The sequence below is a fragment of the Phocoena phocoena genome, chromosome 15 (genome assembly GCF_963924675.1).
Source record: "Phocoena phocoena chromosome 15, mPhoPho1.1, whole genome shotgun sequence".
NCBI classification, from domain to species: domain Eukaryota; kingdom Metazoa; phylum Chordata; class Mammalia; order Artiodactyla; family Phocoenidae; genus Phocoena; species Phocoena phocoena.
In genome coordinates this window covers 80,096,449-80,114,474 of record NC_089233.1, presented here as the reverse complement: position 1 = coordinate 80,114,474, position 18,026 = coordinate 80,096,449, and the positions used below count along the sequence as shown (strand labels likewise).

General features: G+C 40.4%; 1 protein-coding gene across 1 annotated transcript in view; it reads right to left on the bottom strand.

The window, feature by feature from the left end:
* Nucleotides 1–18,026, bottom strand: part of DOK5 (docking protein 5) — a 135,068-nt gene that overhangs the window by 22,772 nt on the left and 94,270 nt on the right. Inside the window, exons 3-6 of the mRNA XM_065892278.1 lie at nt 17,279–17,393; nt 17,075–17,194; nt 14,091–14,280; nt 1,710–1,845 (exon numbers count right to left, since the gene is read on the bottom strand). Of these exons, the coding sequence (XP_065748350.1) occupies nt 1,710–1,845; nt 14,091–14,280; nt 17,075–17,194; nt 17,279–17,393 (561 nt within the window). The remainder of the gene's footprint in view (nt 1–1,709; nt 1,846–14,090; nt 14,281–17,074; nt 17,195–17,278; nt 17,394–18,026) is intronic.

Genomic DNA, 18,026 nt, shown 5'->3' with positions numbered 1-18,026 from the left:
TTAAAAAAACTTCTTCAGACCTTTAAAGGCATCTTGTGTAGCGCGTAACTTTAATGCAATGACGTTGCCCTGTAAGTTCAAAACAACTTGAATTCTCCTCCCTCCCTCCTTCTCTCCTTTGCTCGCTTTTGCTTTACAATGGCAAAGTTAAACAGTTGCAGCAGAAACCATCTTTGACCACAAAGCCTAAAATATTACTATCTCACCCTTTACAAAAGTTTTGCTGATCCCTGCTCTAAAATCCCAGAGCGCTGCATGCACAAGTCGTTCGAGAATAATCTGGGGATCCTTTGGGATAGATCATACTACATGCTTTCCCCATCTTTAAATCCAACCACCCCACATGGTTAAATCATAACTTTTCAAACGGCCGTAACCTTACCATGCCAACCCAGCTCCTTTTGGTTTTGCAGATTTCTTTCCAGATGTGAATCTCTATGCATGTGTTTGCAGCCACACTGCATGATTTGCATTATTTAACTGTTGTACATTCATTTCGGATTTTGTAAATTTACTGTTCTTAAAGAAGAAACTCATGAATCATAATTGTCTGTACAATGCACAGTCCCTGGCACTAAGCAGTGAAAAGAGTAGGGGTTCTGGGAGAGCATTTACGTACGCTCATGCGTATTTGCGTTTGCAGTGTTTTTATACGTTGATGACTATGAAGGTTTATCCACTAGAGATGGCAAATGCATGGCTGTGGGCAGGATGGAGTCTTACAGGTAGGTTTCCTTTGTCCCACAAAGCATTACTGGTTTTGGTTGTTGGTTTCAGCTGGAATTAATTTCCAACAGTTACAAATGGGAAGATACTATAAACAGTCAAATTCTTGACTTATCTGGAAAAAGTCAAGAACTCTCCTACACGGAAACCACGATCTCATGTCGACAGTTGTCTGGTCTTGAGCTTTTGGTATTTCACCCCAGTTTCCTCTCAGCCCTCTTCTCTCACCTTCATTTTCTCTCTGACCTCTGCTGACATTTGAAATCACAACTTCTGCTACAGTTAAAAACATTATATATATCTATAGATAGATAACCCACATAGCTGTGTCTATAGATGTCCATACATATCCAAATTGATTTTAATGTACATACACACACACTGCGATGGACTGAATATTGTGTCCCCCACCCCCAAATTCATATGCTCAAATCTTAACCCCCAAAGTGATGGCATTAGAAGGCAGGGCCTATGGGAGATGCTTAGGTCATGAGGGCAGAGCCATCATGAATGGCATTAGCGCTCTTACAAAAGAGACCCCACAGAGATCTCTCACCCTTTCTGCCATATGAGACACAGTGAAAAGACAGCCATCCATGAACCAGGAAGCAGGTCCCACCAGAATCCGCCGGCACCTTGATCTTGGACTTCCCAACCTCCCAGTGAAAAATAAATAAATTTGTTTTTTATGACTCACTCAGTCTATGGTATTTTGTTGTAGGAGCCCACATTGATTAAACACACAGGTAACAACTGAGGCAAAAAGTGGGTAAGCAGATGATGAGACGGTGTAGAGTTACTGTGTTACCAGGTGGCCTTTTGGAGCTTTCCAAGGATGGCATTTAATCCAAGTACTGCACTGCTTAGTGCAGGAGTAAATCTTCTGCCCCCAAATATACTGACCGTATCTTCAGCACCAAGATTCCAAGGCTAAATTCTACAGCGGCATACACTGGGTCATAAGCAAGAAATTCCACACGTACCATTGAATTTTTCACGCTCTGTAGCAAGCGCTCGTGCTGCTCGGCTATGGCCAAGGCAGCAGAGTGGACTTTCTGGTAGATGGCCTCCCCATCTCGCGTCTGAAAGATAAACAGCCCTTCACCAGTCTCACACATCCTGTGAAAACAAAGACAGAGAGCTTCTGAAAACCAGCTCCTACCAGTTCAATGCACCTACAGCCTAGAATAGTCTGACACGAGGCTCATTTATTTTGTATGAGGTTAGGATTCTTGCTCACATGTGCTGTTCGATGAATTGGTATTAATAAGGACAGGGAACCAATCACTCTAAGCCAGAATGGTGCCCAGTGTTTTTTGTCCTGAAGGTTTTGTCGTAGAAGGTTAATAAGCTGTTTCTGGATTCTTAGTATAATCCCTCTACTTCCTGTATGACTCTCAAAGAGGACACCTGTGCTACGGCCTTCCCATCACAGTCCGTGAATCAGAAACTCATCAGAAACGGCGCCACGTAGCTCAGAGGTAAAAGAAGGATTCTATGACTCTCAGATTCTGTCCTAACCTTCCTTACAGACAATGGTTTGAAGAATGATTTCATTCCCAAAGGCAACTATGCTTTCCCAAATCACAGATCAAATTTTACTCTAGGTGTTCACTCCATGAGATGAACCAAACACAGCTAAGAGGTTTTTTTTTTAAATGAACATAACTTTGCTGAATTAATGTGTGGAACATAAGAGAAGTTACTCAAGGAAAGCTAGATGGGTTTCAACATTAACGTTAAGGATTAAGAAGAGGATCATTTCGACCTCAGACTGTTAAAAAATGAATTATATTAATAATGGAAGATAGGTACACATAATTAGGCAAGAACCAAATAAATGTGTTTTAACTTCTATATATACACGCACACACACACATACATATATGTATATATATATGTATAGTGTGTTATATATAATTAATAAATATATTTAATTACTCCAAATATTTTTAAAGACTTGGACAAAATCCTATTATCAAGGATAATTTTTAAAGTTCTGATTTTGATACATACGTATATCAAAGATAAACTAAGAGGTTGTTTTTGTTTTAAAGAACAATATTTAATTATTACATTATTTATAATTATTAATAATTACTTCATTATTCTAAAATACAATTCCACTCCTTCCACCTCAGAATCTCTTGCTGAAAAACTGAATACTGGCCTTAATGCCTGAGTTTTGCTCACATCTAAAGAACTTTTTAACACAGCATGGAAACCAAGCAAATTTTCAAACCTGTTAAATATTTTATCTATTCCAGTCTATGCAGTTAGTGCAATAAGAAAGGAAGACTTATCCTTCTTTCCCACAGTTGGCTCAATACCACGGCCATATGGCAATTTTCAGCACATATAGCATAGCATACGTTAATTGGTCAAAACCTGCCTCACTTGAATTTCACTAATATGGACCATGTAAGAAGAAAGAGAAAAACTAGAAGGCTCTTCGAACCAGCTAATATAAAGAACTAGCTTATGAGGTTGATCATGTGATTTTAATTATTGAGTCATCCTAATCCAAGGAAGAACTAAAAACTAAAATTCAAAGCATATTTACTCAAGTCCCATTCCCTTCCTGAAGACTTCCTAAAATACTTCAGTCCTCACTGCTATCCCCTCTTTATTTGATCCACCATACAAATTTGACTCTGGTACTTGGCACCTAATTCCGCAAGGTTTTAATTTTTTCACACCGCTTTTTTTCCCCATCAAATATTGAAATATAATTTGTTAAGAGGAGGGTAACCTCAATCAATTATTAAAGAGGAAGAGGTGGTCTTCTGTTTCCTCTAGGGCAGAGGTCATTTTTACTTACTTAGATGCCAACCTTGGTTCCAGAAAGGATGAAAGTACCTGTTACTGGGAAACATTTGTAGGAAAATTGATTCATAGCAAACCCTGCAGCTGTGTTTCTAAAACTTGACAATCTAGTGGCTTTTAAGGTTTTTGTAACGGCAACCCGCAGTAATAAGTATAGCTTAGATTGTGACCTAGTACATATCTGTTGATCGATTTATCTACCACCTAGTTATTATTTAGCTATTTATCGAACATCAATTTATAATATGTTAATATTTTCTATTATATATATTTTTTTTTTTCTTTTTTTTTTTTTTTTTGCGGTACGCAGGCCTCTCACTGCTGTGGCCTCTGCTGTTGCGAAGCACAGGCTCCGGACGCGCAGGCTCAGCGGCCATGGCTCACGGGCCCAGCCGCTCCGCGGCATGTGGGATCTTCCCGGACCGGGGCACAAATCCGTGTTCCCTGCATCGGCAGGCGGGCTCTTAACCACTGCGCCACCAGGGAAGCCCCTCTATTATATTTTTTAATACCAGTGGTGAAGTGCTTAATTTACATTATGACTCACTAACTGGTGAAACCTACTCTTTGAAAATCACTCTTTTACCAATGTCTGCTTTTGGTTAACATAACAAAGCCACAACCATCCTTTAATGACATTTGACTCTCTAAATAATTACTGTGATGAGAAACAAACTAAATCAAAACAGAGTATCAAGTTTTCTTCTTGAAAGTACAGACTTTCCCTGCCTCCACCTAAGGATCTGAAAGACACAGACACTCACACACATACACACACTTACACATACACACACTCACACATACACACTTACCACTTACAGAAAGAACCAGGAGTCACAACCTCAAATTCCATCAGGGTTCAGACAAAGAACGTGAATGGATAAAGATGCTCAGACCACTACAACACACAGCCACACAGAGGGAGCGTAGCTAATGGACACCAGCCACCAGTCAGCCCTGGTCACATTTAAATGCGGAAATACGAGCCCAATGTAGCCACACTTCTGAGTGTCTAAGAGAAATCAGAAATCTTGATTTTTATATGAAATAACCTGAATTTTTAATGTTGGCAACTTTTTCCTTTGGTTTTTTTTGTTTAAGCTGTGGGAGCCAAAATGCCTCTAAGGACCAGATCTGGCCAAGAGGCCGCCAGTTTGCGTTAAAGGCACAAACATGCACTAAAGAGCTCTAAACAGAACAGGAATTAGGCCTTTGGTTTGCCTAATTGTTGGGACTTTCATCCATACTGTTCAAAGGTATATGCCCTTCAGTGGGACAGCAGCGACCCAGAAAGCGTGGAGAATGTACAAAATTGACCTCAGATGCTCTTCCATACGGTCTCTTCTAACCTCTACCCACGAGTTCTTTTATTTCATTCATGCCCCTCAACCCAGCAGACTTGTTTGGTGCTGTTTCTATAAATTTATTTAGTTATTTATTTTTGGCTACGTTGGGTCTTCGTTGCTGCGTGCGGGTTTTCTCTAGTTGTGTCTAGCGGGGGCTACTCTTCGTTGCGGTGCGTGGGCTTCTCATTGCGGTGGCTTCTCTTGTTGCGGAACACAGGCTCTAGGTGCGCGGGCTCAGTAGTTGTGGCGCACGGGCTTAGTTGTTCTGTGGCACGTTGGATCCTCCCGGAGCAGGGCTCGAACCCTTGTCCCCTGCATTGGCAGGTGGATTCTTAACCATCACGCCAGCAGGGAAGTCCCTGGTGCTGTTTCATAAGCAGCTTTACAAGCCATTTAAAATGTTATTAGAGGCCTTTGGCAAAATAATATAATGGGCCAACTTCCCAAGGCAAGTAAGAAGAAAATAGGGAAAAAAAGAAAAAAGGAAAGGAAAGGAAAGGAAGTCAAAAAAAAAGCACATCAAAGGGGTAATGGTCTTACATAACCTAATACGGCTACATCTGTTTCACATCTCTGGAGAAAACACAACACAGAGCAAAGACGTTCTAATGGGTTCATCTATCACAGACTTGCAAATACACAGTCTTGACGTTTTTCTTTTTGGCCACACCATGCAGCTTGCAGGATCTTAGTTCCCCAACCAGGGATTTAACCCAGGCCCACGGCAGTGAAAGCACTGAGTCCTAACCACCGAACTGCTAGGGAATTCCCTTCAAGTCTTGACTTTTAATGGTCCTGATTCCTTTCTTTCTCTTTACCCACTGACTTTGACCTTGGACACTTCTAGCATCCGAAGCCGTCCCAAATGCCCCAAGCCTCTTTCCCGATGGCCTTATGCTAACAGAACCAGTGGATGGAAACCCAGAGGAAGTAAAATAATGAGTTTAAGTTGGGCCTTTCCTATGTCCTTTGTGAAGATAAGGTTCAGATATAAGGACTCTGTGACCATACAGATGCACATATAGCGTTGAATTTCTCAGTAACTACTTTGCCTAAATGATACGCCTGTCATTCCAAACCATGGGTTATGCAATTAGTTAAGAATCCATAAGAAAACCGTAAGAAAATCCATAAGAGCTCAGAAAGTATTGGGAAATTCATGCACACAGTAAGCATGTATCAAGGCAGCATGGAATAAAAGGCTTGGTAAAGGTACAGACTTGGGCTCCAGACCGCCTGTCTGGGATTGCCCCTTACCAGCTTTGTGCCTGGTACACGTTAGTTAACTTCCCTAAGCCTGCATATCCATCTGTAAAATAAATATAATGATAGTAACTGTCACCTAGATTTATTAAAAGTATCAAATATGATACTCAGAATGCACAAAGCACATCTTCAAATAATGTGCACTTCCATTATTTCACTGGAATGTAAGCTCCACGTGGACAGAGATTGTTTTCTAATTTATTCACAGCTTTTCCACCAGGGCCCAGCACAGGACTTGGCCTATATTTAGTGTCCAATAAATAACTGTAGAATAGATTAGGAAACAGCAGACAGGGCTAGGAAAGGAGTGACTGAGAACTTGACCCAGGCTTCCTTGAGCAAGTTTTATTTAAACTGAGGGGTCACTGAGCCACCGTGGGGAGGGAAGTGGTTTGGATGAGAAAGCAGGAAGAACAGTGTGACAGAAACAACTGCACACAGAATGCCTTGAGGTGGGACAAAGCTAAGAGACGAGACGACACGTTGGAGAGAGGGCGGGTGGAGGGGCGGCCCGCATGCCGTGACCCACAAGGGCTCTGAAACAATGCTCTTCACTATCTCCAAGTCACCACCTGGATGCAACAGCTTGCACTGGCACCGAACGCCCAACTTTCTAATCTTTGCTCCTTCCCTTTGACAATGACATTCCACACCAACATAGTTTATTAGAAAAATACTAATGGAACTGAAATTATGAAGACCAAAATAAATGACCTCACGGGGGACAGTATTAATAAGCAAACTTATGAAGTTAGAAAGCCAATCAATCGACTCAACAGTTCCTCACTTTCAAGATATATTTTGTGCATGTGCGTGTGTACATGTGTATGTGTGTGTCTTTAGGATATTTAAACATTGCTAAAAGCAGAATGTATCTTACCCTCAACGTGTATATTTAAGATAATCTTTTCTTCTCTCCATCCCTGTCATAGGGGTTATTAGATCAGTATTGATTTTTCACTTTTACGATTACACATTATAACTGAAAGAATGCGGTACTTGTCACACTAACATTAGGCAAATCATAATAGCGGCTGCAATGGATGTAAACAAAGGTAAAGGCACAGGCTTTGTCTTTGAGGAGTTTACAATTTGTTTGGTTAGACAAGATCTACATATGCGAATGGGTTCAAAGATAATATAATGGTAGAGTGAGCCGTTACAGGTCAGAGGAACAATCAAGAAAAGAAAGGTGGGCTTCCCTGGTGGCACAGTGGTTGAGAGTGCGCCTGCCGATGCAGGGGACACAGGTTCGTGCCCCGGTCCGGGAGGACCCCACATGACGCGGAGCGGCTGGGCCCGTGAGCCATGGCCACTAAGCCTGCACGTCCGGAGCCTGTGCTCCGCAATGGGAGAGGCCACAACAGCGAGAGGCCCGCGTACCGAAAAAAAAAAACAAAACTGCACCCCTCCTTTGACACTTTCTATCGAACATCTTTATTTTTCACTGTGGGACTTACACATTCTAACATCTGTTGTACTTTTTCTTAATGTTTGTTATAGTCTGTATCCCCTCTCCTCTAGAAAGTAAGTTTCATAACAACAGAACACATGTAGGTTTTATTTATTGCTACATACATAGTGCTTGGAAACACACCAGGCTCTCAGGGTACACTCAGCAAATGTGATGAAAGAAGGCATGATTCATTTTTTACCAGTCCTTTACTAGAATTCTGAGGTACTGTCATATATAAAGTGGTCACATACACTAGTGGGCCATCACCTACGAAAAGATGGTCGCACCACGCAAAAAGCCAACAGGTATACGAAAAATGCCCCACATCACTAACCATCAGGGAAATCAAAACCACGATGAAATATCACCTCATACCTGTTAGAATGGCTACTGTGAACAAGACAAGAGATAACAAGGGATGGTGAGGGCATAGAGAAAAGGAAATCCTTGTGCACTGTTGGTGAGAATGTAAATTGGTGCAGCCACTATGAAAAATGGTATGGAGGTTCTTCAAAAGATTAAAAACAGAACTGCCAAAAGATCCAGCAATTCCACTTCTGGGTATATATCCAAAGGAAATGAAATCACGATCTCAAAAGAGATATCTGCAACCCCATGTTCACTGCAGCATTACTTACAATAGCCGAGACATAGAAATAACCTTAGAGTCCACTGGTAGATGAATGGATAAAGAAAATGTAGTGTGTGTGTATATACACAGACACTGGAATACTATTAAGTCGTAAAAAAAAAAAAAAAGAAGACAATCCTGCCATTCGTGACAACATGGATGGAACCTGAGGGCATTATGCTAAGTGAAGTAAGTCAGACAAAGAAAGACAAACACTGTATGATCTCACCGACATGTGGAATCTGAAAAAAGCCAAACTCACAGAAACAGGGAGTAGAAAGGTGGTTTCCAGGGGTTGCAGGAGGAGGAAAAGGGGAGATAGATGTTGGTCTAAGGGTACAGACTTCAAGCTGTAAGATGAGTAAGTTCTGGGCGTCTAATGTACAGAATGGTGACTATAATTAAAAATACTGTATTGTATACCTGAAAGTTACAAAGAGAATAGATCTTAAATGTTTCTCACCACAAAAAAAGGTAATTACGTGAGGTGATGAAGGTGTTAACTAACCTTACTGTGGTGATCATTTTGCAATACATACATGTATCAAACCATCACCTTGTACACCTTAAACTTAAAGGATGTTCTGTATCACTTATACCTCAATAAAGCTGGAAAAATAAATAAATTAAATTAAAATACACCTTAATTTTTTTTTTAAAGATGGCCACAAGACAGGAGGCATTGGTGAGTGTCTAATTTCTTTTTCCGAAGGTCACAAGAAAGTCGTCCTTTCCTTTAAGGATTTCATATGCTAGAACCAACCCCAGAAGCTCAAAGGTAAGAGGGGACCTAGCTAAGCTTCTTATGATGGCCTTGTCTTGTCTGTGTTCACACCCACACACCTAGCACAGTGTCTGGCAGAGAACAGACGGGCAATAATGAAAGATCTTTAAAGATGATGATTAAAGAGGTTACTCTGTAGAGTGGAAAGGGGACTCTCCCTTCTGATTTCACACACGCCTCCACTCAAGCAATATTTATAATACAATTATAAATGAAAATTTATAAATAAAAAATCTAAAATTATTTTTTAGATCGATGCTAATGAAGAATGAATGGCCATATAAATGGCACAACTGTAGTTTCTGTTTTCTTTCAAAAGAAGAGAATTTCACTTCCTCTGAGCTAGCCTGTGTGGGATCTAACACATTTGTATTTAAATTTCTCTATTCAACATGGTAGGAAGCGCCAAGTACATTTTATTTGTTAATTTGCTTTCGATCTTTTAGTAAGAATGAATATATGCTCTACAAAATATTTAGAAGTGAGGGATTACTAAGTAGCTTAGAATCAAGAAGACAAATAGAGAATATCCAAAGGTTTATATGAGAATAATGGGCCTTTTACAGGTACACTCATTTACAGTTTTCTTCTCCAATGAAAAGTTATTTCACCAGTTAGACTTGTTTTTAGAGTGATATACACAAGACACAGATGATTTCTTTTCCAAGACTGTTCAGATGTCTTTACAACCAAAAAAAGCCTTTTTCACCAATTTGTGCACTCCATTTAAGGAAAAGAATTTGTATATGCAATGTCAATTTTCACATATTCTTGGCAAACCTGAAAGTTTCTCTTAAAACGATGTCAAAAGCACGAGAGAGACATTCTCTGGCTGGTAAAGAGAGACACCCATGTGTGGTAATTATTCACCACTTTCTGCCAAATGTCACCTGAGCTGCCCTCAGCCCTGCAGGTGCTAAACCGAGGGTAGTCATTTAAATCGGTCAGGAGGTAGGACAGAGCCTGACACTGAAGCAAGCAGCAAACTGGGCAGCCAGCTGTGAAATTCACAGGGAAACTTACTGGACACCTGCCACCATGCTTTAAACAGTAACGTTTCAAGAATAGTTCCATGGGGGATGTTGCCGCAGTTAAAACTTCATGTCAACTGGACCTTCCCATGAAAAAAATCAGAGACCCTGCCAATCTGATGAGCTTCACTGAAGCCTCAAGGCATTCCAAGTGGAAAGAAACAAACAGAGGTACGGTCAGAATTGCCTATATTGGGGAAGAGAGGGAGAAACAGCATCTAGAAGACTCTAATGACCTTTGATCATGATACTGCCGCCCAGGAGAGATGAACAATTCTGACTGCACTCCGAACTAAAAGAACAAATAGGAGGCTCCAGAATTAAAGTAAACTGAGATCATTTATACATGAGTGCTGGTTATGCAGTATGCCTTCTCTTCCTTAGCTCCGGAGAGCTCACTCAGAACTAGGCTAACCTAGTAGAGTGGTGATACTTAGCCTTCTTAGAAATCTATAGGGTTTGGAAGTAAGAAGAGCTGAGCGTGTTCCTGAATCCACCATTTACTTCCTGGTCTCATGCCTTTGGATCAGTCGCACAGACGCCCAAGTTTCCCCTTAGGATGAGCATAATAACATCCCCTGGTTTATATGACGAGCAAATGGCTTAAATGAGACAGTGCATGTAAAATGCTTTAGTACAGCAACTCTTGTACAGTAAGGGCTCAATAAGTATCAGCGTTTATTTTCAATGGTCGATACGCTTGTTAGAGCAGAGTTTTTCACCTGGATAACTGGACCTGATAATTCTTTGTTGTGGGGCTCGTTTGTGCATCACACATTGTGACAACTAAAAACGTCTCCAGACTTTGCCAAACGTCCCTTAGGTGCAAAATCACCCCTGGTTGAGAACCACTCTTCTGCATCGCAGCACCGTTATGAGTGATATTATTAATTACAGTCAAATAGCTGCTTCACCTTATTTGCTTTGAGAAATTATTAAATACTGTATTGGACACATTTTGCTAGTTTGTTTTTAAACCTCCCATCCCTTCTGATGGTGTCAGTAACCTTTTCCTGCTTTGGGAGAACCACGCCCATTCTATCTGTACCCTGTGTGCCTTCCATAAAGTCCTCAGTGCAGTTCCTGACACATAGTGAATGGAATGGTCAATGTATGGCAAGAATCTATCTCTCTTCTATTGGCTGACGGTGTGAGAAGACCTCAAAGCTCCTGGAAGCCCCACGTGGAGCAGAGTGAAGCCAGCTAGAAGAAACAAGACTATGATAGAAAACCTAGGGTCCTCATTTGGACTTTGAATCAACCCAACCCTGAAGCCACCTCTGCTCCCTGGACTTTGGGTTCTGAAGGCCAACAAATTTCTTGTCTGCTTGTGTCAGTTTGTGTTGACACAACTGCCTACTACCTGCCAGGCATTATGCCAGGTGTTTGTATGTGTACCTTTATTTAGTCTTCATGGCCATCTTGTGAGAGACATAAATTATACCCATTTTACAGGCGGCCAATGGAAGCTCAGAGAGTTAGGTCATTCACTCAAGGTCCCACAGCCAGTATGTGATTGACGATAATTTCATTTCGTTTCCTCCACCTCCCAGCCCAGCTTATTACGCGTGCCCCATTGTCAATCCTGGTGCGGTGAAATGGGCCATTCAGCAGGAATAATACTTAGCTCCAAGTCTAACAGAGGCTTTGCCTAGACAGAGCAGAACTTTGCCCAAGGTCTTAGGAAGATTCTCTGCATTCTAGAGGGGAAATGTTGTGACGTTTTTGCAGACTCATGCTGGATATGTGAAAACTATCTGCCTAGAGAGACTTAACTCCTGTTCATCTATCAACGTGAGACAGGGAGAAAATTATCTTAGTTAATATGACACTGTCTTATTTTGAACACATCCAAAAATAGCCAAGGGAAAGAATTATCTTCACTAACAAAGTGAGGCAGATGTGAAACCTTCACACTTGGGGGAACACGAATGATCTTATATCCTGAGCATCTTGATGGTAACTATAAAAATTCATCTTTGAGTTTCAGGCAAAATATAAAATAGTATGATTACCTTGCATTTAACGCTGTCTGGATCCTGCAAACCCAGTCCTGTTCCAAAAGTTATTATGATAAAACCTCAAAGAGACTTTATTAAGAGAAGCCCAGCACCTTCTGGGTCATCTATATGCATTGCTGCTTTTACCTAAGACCACCCCAGAAGGAAGTTATTACTTAGATAAACTTACAAGGGAAGTTAAACACTTTGTAAGTGGCCAACAGCTAATAAAGAATAGCGATCAGGACCTAGGGTCTCTCTGACTCCCAAATCAGTGCTCCTTATACTAGGAACCACACTGTTTGGGAAATGAGCGGGGTCCTAAGAATACATTCCCGATACTTGTCCTTCCGATTGTTCGTTCAGTCTCAGGTTTGCACCGGCCCCATAAAGCATGACCACTGAACAAGATGCTGCTCAAAATCAACAAAGATTCTAAGTCCCTACCATATCCGAGGCACAACACTGTGTGGTACGGGTTGTAGGCACTACAACCATCTAACCACTGGAGTTCGTGGACAAAATACCCAAAAGTCAGACCATAAAGAGACCAAAGTCATGAACCAAAAAGCTCCTTCATTTCCTGAGTCAGCACTTTACAGCTTTTGGTCAAAGACGAATATTTCTGAACTTCATGTCCCCGATACAGCCTCACTTTTCTTCCACCATTTCTTTCACTTGAGGTCCTTCAATTCCTCCCCACATCCACATCTGCTACCTCTATCCTATTATTTACAAAATATGAACACGATTATACACACACAACACCTACTTAAAAATCTATATGGTTTGCGATCACACTCGGGGGAAATATCAAAGTCTTTAAAATAATCTCTTAGATCCTTAGCCGTTCTACTAAATGTCAATATGAAGAAGTTAAACTTTTGCAAGCTATGAGCAGTATTAAAACCTGGAAGATCGAGAAAATTTTTAAACAGTTTCAAGTAGGGCTTCCCTGGTGGCGCAGTGGTTGGGAGTCCGCCTGCCGATGCAGGGGACACGGGTTCGTGCCCCGGTCCGGGAAGATCCCACATGCCGCGGAGTGGCTGGCCCCGTGAGCCATGGCCGCTGAGCCTGCGCGTCCGGAGCCTGTGCTCCGCAACGGGAGAGGCCACAGCAGTGAGGGGCCCACGTACCGCAAAAAAAAAAAAAAAAAAAAAAATTTCAAATAGTCATGAGATACTACAAAGGTTTACTAATTTTTAGCCTTTGGAAGTGACAATAAAAAGCCATACATACCCATTTCCTATTATTATTTCCTATAAATAGAGTGAATCAAAGAAAAGCTGAAAAATATGAAAGTTGGAATAAATGCTGCCCCAAATTGGCCCCAAACATCTTGACCAACGCAGAATTCTTCTGCACGTCAATATGAAATATGAGGTGTACAGTCAATAGAAAAGCCTATTTTCTATGATGAAATATCTTTCATAACCAGATTTCACCGGTTACAGTTAATACATAAATAATTTCTGAGGGAATTCTCTGGCGGTCCATTGGTTAGGACTCCGCACTTTCACAGCCGAGGGCATGGGTTCAATCCTTGGTCAGGGAACTAAGATCCCACAGGCCACACGGCATGGCCAATAATTATTATTATTTCTGAGACCAAAGCAGGGAAATATACCCACCTTCCCAAACAAATTCTTAATTTTCTATCAAGATTTTGCTATAAGGATAATAAATAAGTAGTTCTGACATAAGAAGGACGCTGCACTAAAGATTAAAGTTTTATTTGCTGACTTGAGAACCTTTGTGTCTCTGGGAGATTCACCAATGCATTTATACCATTTCCATTTCCAGGTACTTAAAATTTAAATAGACCAAAGAAGAGCTGTGTGGAAAAGAAGAATTTAAACACTTTCTAGGATAGTTGTAAGAGCATCAAATTGATCATATTTCTGAAAAGTGAATTTTAAATAATTGGGCTTTGCTTATAATGGAGTGAACAAATGAATGTGAGTGGAGCATTATATGACGTGAACCTGGGGAAAAAAATGTAGAAAAACAGTCATGAAACTCACCTCCCTGCCTCAAAAGTGAACCAAGCAGCATCTCGTCCATACCGCCGCAGGGCGCTTAGCGGCCAAGAGATGAGTTTGACTCTGGGATTCTGGACGTCCCAAAGACAGATGTGCTCATATGTAATCTGCAAGGCACATTCGCCATGTACATCTAAGTTAGGAGATGGCATCAAATACACATTGAATCTCTCTGGGAGAAAAACAAAAGGTTAGTCTAAAATCCCCAGGAATAAAACATCAAAGACATTGTAGGAACAAAGAGGCATTTCAAAGTAATTCAAGCTCTTATTCTAGGTTTTGGTTGAATATTCAGGAAGATAAACCTTTCTCATAAATTAACAGTTCCAGTAAATGATTTTTTTAAATGAAGACCATATTAAATAACATACTAATGATACAGTCTGGTTGTCAACATGCATGCAACACTATTTACATGAGCAAAGATCTTTTTAGAATTTTTAAATTTGCATAATAAAAATTTGTATGCCAGTAAAAGACTAAAGCAATGAAACCATTAAAAACAATTTTTTTCTTGCCAAGTACATGTTAATTACACCCACACTTTTGTGTTCACAAAAGATGCAGGTGCAAAATAATTGCATGGTTTAATAATATTAAAATTATATTGATCAATTTATAATTTTCATAACTAAAGGAACACAACTCTACCCCAAATTATTTAAATAAACTAATACTAACTAACACTATGCACTTAACTGACCAACAGTTTGGAAAAACTCCAGCGGATCTATTTGAACTAGTTTTAACAAAGAGCTCTCTTTAGCCAAATACCGGAAAGAAATATTCATTTGCTTATTTGGATGACTGTTACCATTTAACCAAGATTACTCTGAATAAACTACTTGGCTTATTATTGCAACTGAATTTTCATCCCCTCAGATACCGTCATGGTATTTTTATTACATTTCTAGAAAATTCATTAATTTAGGAAGCTATAGAGTCAAAATTTTAAGTGAAATATGAACAAAAATACTATTACTACAGCAAACACACTTTTATCTATCCATTGTTATGGTAGATTGCCTACATCTGAGAAAATAGTGTGGCACTAATAATATCACTGGTATTCTAAATTAATTGTTTTATAATAAGGAAGTCATTAGAATTTCCATAGACTTCAGTTTAGTAAATAGTGTCAAGATTGTCTTCATAAATGTATTCAAGCATCTATTCTTCAAGTTTTCTAAGTTACTTCAAACTCCCAGTAACCAAATATTTACTGCTTTCTAATAACTATTATTTTAAAAGTATATTCTAGTGGAGCACATTTCTCCCTGGAGAGGTCTGAAACAAGTAAGAAAGACTGTCATCATCAAGCAAAAAAGTTAAGAGAGACCATTACCAATTTCTTTGCTTGGAAGTTCTTCCATATAAACTACCTCATCCAAGAAAAACAGCAAAAGTGGTAAGAGTGACTACTTTCGTTACAATTACTTGAAGTCATACAATTAATCTTGTAAAGTGCCTTAAAAGACAGAGCTGAGTTTAATTATAATCCCTAGTAGTTATATACCAGAGGTGTTCTTATTCCTATTTGACAGAAGAGGAAACTGCAGCACAGAAAATTGGTACCAGAAAGGTAACTCCTAGGCACAGGCAATTCTTGAATTCAGTTTGGAGCACTATCTGAATATAGCTTTGTAAATATAAAACGTGAAAAATAAGTGCTGATCTGAGCCCTCTAAAAAATAATCAAAACCTGTCATGCTTTCCTCTTTATGTTTGGCTTCATGTGCATTTGTCGGTGAGGCACTACAGGTACCGTGCAACCCAAGAGCATGCTGAGTTAGTGAACTATGGGGCGAGCAGCTTGGGGCTTGGTCGTATGACCCTGGTAAAGGACTTGATTAAGCTCTCTGCCGCTCAATTTCCCAGTCTGCGAAGAGGCTCCTCTGAATTAGCTAGCACTCCTAAGACTTTGTCAATAACACTTCCCTGGAGATGGATTCTGGCAGATACGAGGCTTCCAAGATAGTCGCCGACTGTAACTGTGTCATGAAGACATAGTTCCAACTGGAGAAAGGGCATTTTTTACTAACAACTGGAGTGTGATTCCACGGAAAGGGTCAGTACAATTCCACCTCTGCCGTGTTCGTAGTCGAGCCAGGTGACCCACAGCCTCTTCGGTTGTGATATATCCTCATAGATCAAGTCAATAGGCTAAGAGGAGAACTATGGGATCCCATCTATCCCATCACAAGGCCCAGTTATTTGGAGCCAAAGAAATGATTCCTCGCCTCCAAGCTCAGACTGCAAACCAACATTGATTCTGTTGAAGTGTTCATGAATGTTTCAGTCATTATTATTTATGATGACGTATTCCCAGGTTGAGTGCTGAGCGTAAAGAGCTGGCTCAACTGTTAGAGCTAAAAAAATATACCACAGGTTTAGGTGGGTTTAAACTTGATGAAACATTCATGAAGTCTGGATTCTATTAAAAACACTGGAAAGTGTTCAATAAAAATTTTAAGTGAAAAAAAGCAAGACAAGAACCCATGGCGTTGTAAAATCTGTACACTATAAATATAGGCTCAAGAGTATAGTCTGGAATCAAACAGTAGTTATTGGAATCGGAGCAAGACCTTTAGCTCTTTTAAGCTTCAATTTCCTCATCTGTAAAATGGAGAAGTAATAGTACTTATATCATAGGGCTGCCAGGAAAATTAAACGGTCTAATGCATCTTCCACACAAAACTGACACACACACAGCAGGTTCCCCATAACTTCTATCTGATATTATTAATGTAGATACATTCCCATTATACGTTGAAAACATGTTAAGAGAAGAAACGCACTGAAATGTCTGCTCAGGTTTTAGGTGAAATAAAAGGTTATTTTTACTTCTTTCTTTATACATTTTTATACCTTCAAACATTTTACATCATGAAGATGTCTCATGTTTCCTTACATGGGGACAAAAACAGTTTTAGAAAAGAGCAAAGGAGAGAATTCTCTTTACATACCACTCTGTTCTCTCTCAACCCCCGTAGCCAGTAAGTCAGGCTCTCCAAGGCTGATGTCATTGATTCGCGTCCCTACACACTCCATCTGGAGAACTTTGCACCATTCATCAGCCTCAAGATCTGCGGAAATGTCCAGAGATTAACGTGTATGCCCAGCACCCGCTGAAAAACAAAAAGCCAAAGCCCTCCCTGCCTCCGACAAACCTGATTCACAGGCAAAGGTCTTGGACGTATCATCATTGAAATAAATCACTATGGCATGCTTCTTGGTGCTTTTTGGCAACCGAGCTACGTTCTTCACGTTGTTGAGCTCTGTAACCTGAAAAACGAACGATGGTGAGTAAGAGGATGCCCCGGAAAGAAAGCTTCCCGTCAACACCATCAAACTGAGTGGAGGCACAGAAGGCAGAAGGCGCGTCCCAGGCGAACACAGCCTGACAGAAGAGTGTGTTTTCAAAAGCGATGAATTATTTCAGTGTCATCCTCAGTGCCTAGCAAGGAAGGTTAACAAACTACCTCCCCTTTTTAGATTTTTTTCTTTTGAAGCCTATTAACAGGCACAGGCTCAGAGCTTCGTAGACGTAGACGCTTGTTTTATTTTTTTAGATTTTTATCCGCCCCTGTCAAAGACTCTGCCTTCTCCATTGTCATCATGTTTATCTCCATCAGTGTGGACAGACTTTCAAATACCCCGTCTCTTCAGAGTACTCCCAACGCAAGCATCTCAAACACACTTACCCCGAGGAAGAGAAGGCAATGGTGGTCTGGTTCATAACTAGATGATCTCACCCTTTGATAATCAGAGATAGAGTCTTAGGATTCTCAAAGATGCCCCTCTACTCAGGGTTGAAGTCATATATTCCAACACAGAGAGCTGGTAGGTGAGGTGTTACTCCAGTCTCTCTGACTTACTCCTAGCTTCTCCATGGTTATGGGGCCACTGTCTTAGGGT